A 3,483-nucleotide genomic window follows, 5' to 3' on the forward strand; every position below is an offset into this window, starting at 1 on the left:
GGAAGTGTTCCAGCTCTCCCCCTACACAAATGTGTGGGTATGTACTAAATGCAAAGTACTGTAAGCCAAATGCAAAGTGCTATCTGCCAGATTCAAAATGCTATGTGCAAAATTAAAAGTGCCTTGTGCTAAATGTAAATTGAAATGAACCCAAAAAAGGGTTCATTCCTTAGTCTTATAATTTTGGTGAGAAAGTGTGGTAACTCTCCCCCACATAAAAGTGTGGTCATGCGCTAAATGCAAAGTACTATGTGCAGAGTGTAAAGTGCTATGTGTTGAATGCAAATTGGTATGTACTAATTCAATTTTCTAAAATCAAAATGTGTGGTTAGATACTAAGATAACAAAATTCAAATAAAGCATATTCTTAGTCAATACAACTGGATCTAGTTTCTCAAATAGGTTTTGATAATCATAATCTTCTTCATCTTCATGGTAGTTTCATCTTCTGTGTGAGCTTCAACGAAGCTTTTTGGCTATGGCGGATCGGGAGCTTTCGCTCGTCAATTCCTCCCTTTCGTCTCGCAAACCTCCTCCCCGCCGCTTCTTCCGACAGCAAGTTCCCGACTCCATCTCCAACAATCCTTCCCTTCAAGCTGCCATGGCCGTTTTGCCCTCCAACTACAACCTCGAAATCCCTAAAACCATCTGGAGAATCAAACAGGCCAACGCCACCCGCGTCGCTCTGCAGCTCCCCGAGGGCCTCCTCATGTTCTCTCTCACCCTCTGCGACATCCTCCAGAGCTTCGCCGGCGTCGAGGAGTGCTTCGTTCTCGGGGACGTCACCTATGGTGCTTGCTGTGTCGATGATTTCTCGGCAGCTGCCATGGGCGCCGACTTTCTGGTACATTACGGTCACAGTTGCCTCGTCCCTATCGACTTCTCGCGCATTCCTTGTATGTATGTATTCGTAGAGATCCAGATCGACGTCGTGCATCTGGTGGAGACGATTAAATTGAATTTTCGCAAGGAGGAGAAGATCGCACTAGCTGGGACGATTCAGTTTTCCGCTGCTGTGCACGCGGCCAAGGCTTCTTTGGCGGACCATTTTGCGGGCGTTTTAGTGCCTCAGTCGAAGCCTCTGTCTGGGGGCGAGGTTTTGGGCTGCACAGCTCCTACCTTGCCTCGCGATGCTGCAGATGTGGTGGTGTTTGTAGCAGACGGCAGGTTTCACCTTGAGGCGTTCATGATAGCTAATCCCTCAATTCGGGCCTTCCGGTACGACCCCTATGCGCAAGTGTTGACCTTGGAAGAATACGATCATAAAGGAATGAAAGAAGCTCGGCGTAAGGCGATAGAGAAAGCTCGTGGCGGAAAACACTGGGGAGTTGTCCTAGGGACGCTCGGGCGTCAGGGAAACCCTAAAGTTCTGAATCACGTGGAAGAGCGTTTAGCTTCAAGAGGGATCGATTACACCGTTTTCCTGATATCCGAGCTTTCACCTGCGAAGATTGCTCTGTTTGAAGAGTCAGTAGATGCGTGGGTACAAATTGCCTGCCCACGTCTCTCCATTGATTGGGGAGAGGCCTTTTGCAAGCCTCTGCTTACACCTTATGAAATAGAAGTGTCCCTTGGCTTCACAAAACCCTGGTGGAGTGATCAAGAGCGCCCCTGTACGTGCAGGGAAGCGGAGCAAAATGCTAGTCGTGGCAGTTGCGTCTGCTGTAATGCGGAAGACGGGCAGGTGATTGAAGACCAAGTTGAAGAGCAGGTTTATCCAATGGATTACTATGCACGGGATGGTGGACCTTGGAACTCAACATATGCGCTCAAAGCGAGAATCAAGTAGAACACCATCCATGGTGGTAAGTTACTGTAAGATTGATTCGCAGTTGGTGTAGAGGATGCTAGCCCGTTTGAGTCAATTTGGTGCGGCAGAGGGTGCCATGTCAATGGTAAGGCTTTTGCAGATTGAATATCAGGGATGCTTGGCAGTTGAATAATAAAGGTTCGGTCTGTTCAAGAGATGTGTGGGATGATGAAAGTGCTCTGTTGAGGAGCCTTGCCATAAGTTCAAGCTGAATGCTAGAGACAGGGCTCTCCTGCAAGATGTATTTTTGAAAGTGGGGGGTTGATTGGCCTACTAATACTGTGGCTTTGAAGCAGAGGAGAGTAGATCAGTGGAATTTGGGTATGTTTGTTTGAAGAGGGCTAGCGCCTCTGGGATCTGCTGTTGTTTTGTATTTGGTGACTTTCTTGAATCGTATCTGGGAGTTGTGAAGAAGTTCAAGATGGTGGATTCCAAGGTTATGGCTTTGTGGAAGCAGGCACACTTTTGGCAAGTTCAAATTCTTGCTACTCATCAATGTTGACGTTTGAGGGTGTGGTTGATTGGATAATAAGATATTCTCCATTCACTCTGCTGGTGCTGAGTGGCCAATAGTTTATGGTGTAAAGCGGAACAGACAAAGGTGGGGTTGGTGGGGAGGTTTTCTCTGGAAGTTCAAGATGGTGGATTCCAAGGTTATGGCTTTGTGGAAGCAGGCACACTTTTGGCAAGTTCAAATTCTTGCTACTCATCAATGTTGACGTTTGAGGGTGTGGTTGATTGGATAATAAGATATTCTCCATTCACTCTGCTGGTGCTGAGTGGCCAATAGTTTATGGTGTAAAGCAGAACAGACAAAGGTGGGGTTGGTGGGGAGGTTTTCTCTGGAAAGGAAATGTCAAACAACATTACTGGGAGCTGAAGGCAACTTTACCTATGTGCAACCGCTGGTGAACTGCTGGTGTTGCTACTGGCTGCGTGTCTGCGTGCTTTTGCTTTGGAGTGTCAGGAATGCTCTGGTTGGCATCTATCCTCAGGATGATTCTGTTGAAGAGTTTGCTGCATTATACTGCCCCTTAAGTTCAACTGCGTCCTTTCCGAATGAGACTGTAAGCTAGTGATGTAATAAAAATTAATTTGGAATGCTGAGCTTTTTTAATTTGAGTCAGTCTAAATTTTGGTGTTCTGTATTTGGCAATGATAAAATTCCCTACAAGTCGGATACAGAGTCTGTGATTCCAGACCTATTAATGCAGGATTCTTTCCAATCCTTGCCATTTTCAAATATGAAGGTCTCACCTTTTCTGAAGCCCACTCCATTAGGGAGGACTGAGCAGTAGCAATTTTTTGTGAGCATTTCAATGTATGGCTGCATCCAGATGTAATGAGATTTAGCGGGCTTGCATCCATGGCCTTTGCAAATGGGCCATACGACAGGGCATGTGTAGAGTATAACAAACATAGTATTCTGTTTACATTATTTGAATAGGGATGCAGAAAGGTGAAGGAAAATAATGATTTTGCGAAGATATGCTTGCATGCTAGTGCTACTAACGGTGCTCTTACTATACCTTGGGTGTAAGAGTGTGAATGCTACACAGAGAGAGAGAGAGAGAGAGAGAGAGAGAGAGAGTGCTTTGTGAATATTGCTCTTAAACTGTTGCATAGCAGAAAACGGAGATTAGGCTACCTGAAAGTTTTAAAAGCTGATTTCT

At 45.8% G+C, this 3,483-nt stretch overlaps 1 protein-coding gene across 1 annotated transcript; it reads left to right on the forward strand.

Annotated features, from left to right (window-relative positions):
- The first annotated feature begins 444 nt into the window (after positions 1-444).
- Positions 445-2,435, forward strand: LOC147887930 (diphthamide synthesis DPH2 family protein). Its single transcript, XM_087393903.1, has one exon. It carries the CDS (start codon positions 479-481, stop codon positions 1,787-1,789), a length of 1,311 nt encoding a protein of 436 aa, XP_087250029.1. The 5' UTR covers positions 445-478; the 3' UTR covers positions 1,790-2,435.
- Positions 2,436-3,483: the final 1,048 nt, after the last annotated feature.

Source organism: Dipteris shenzhenensis, chromosome 22 (genome assembly GCF_047967505.1).
Source record: "Dipteris shenzhenensis isolate YYH24624 ecotype China chromosome 22, Dip_SZ_1.0, whole genome shotgun sequence".
NCBI classification, from domain to species: Eukaryota; Viridiplantae; Streptophyta; class Polypodiopsida; order Gleicheniales; family Dipteridaceae; genus Dipteris; species Dipteris shenzhenensis.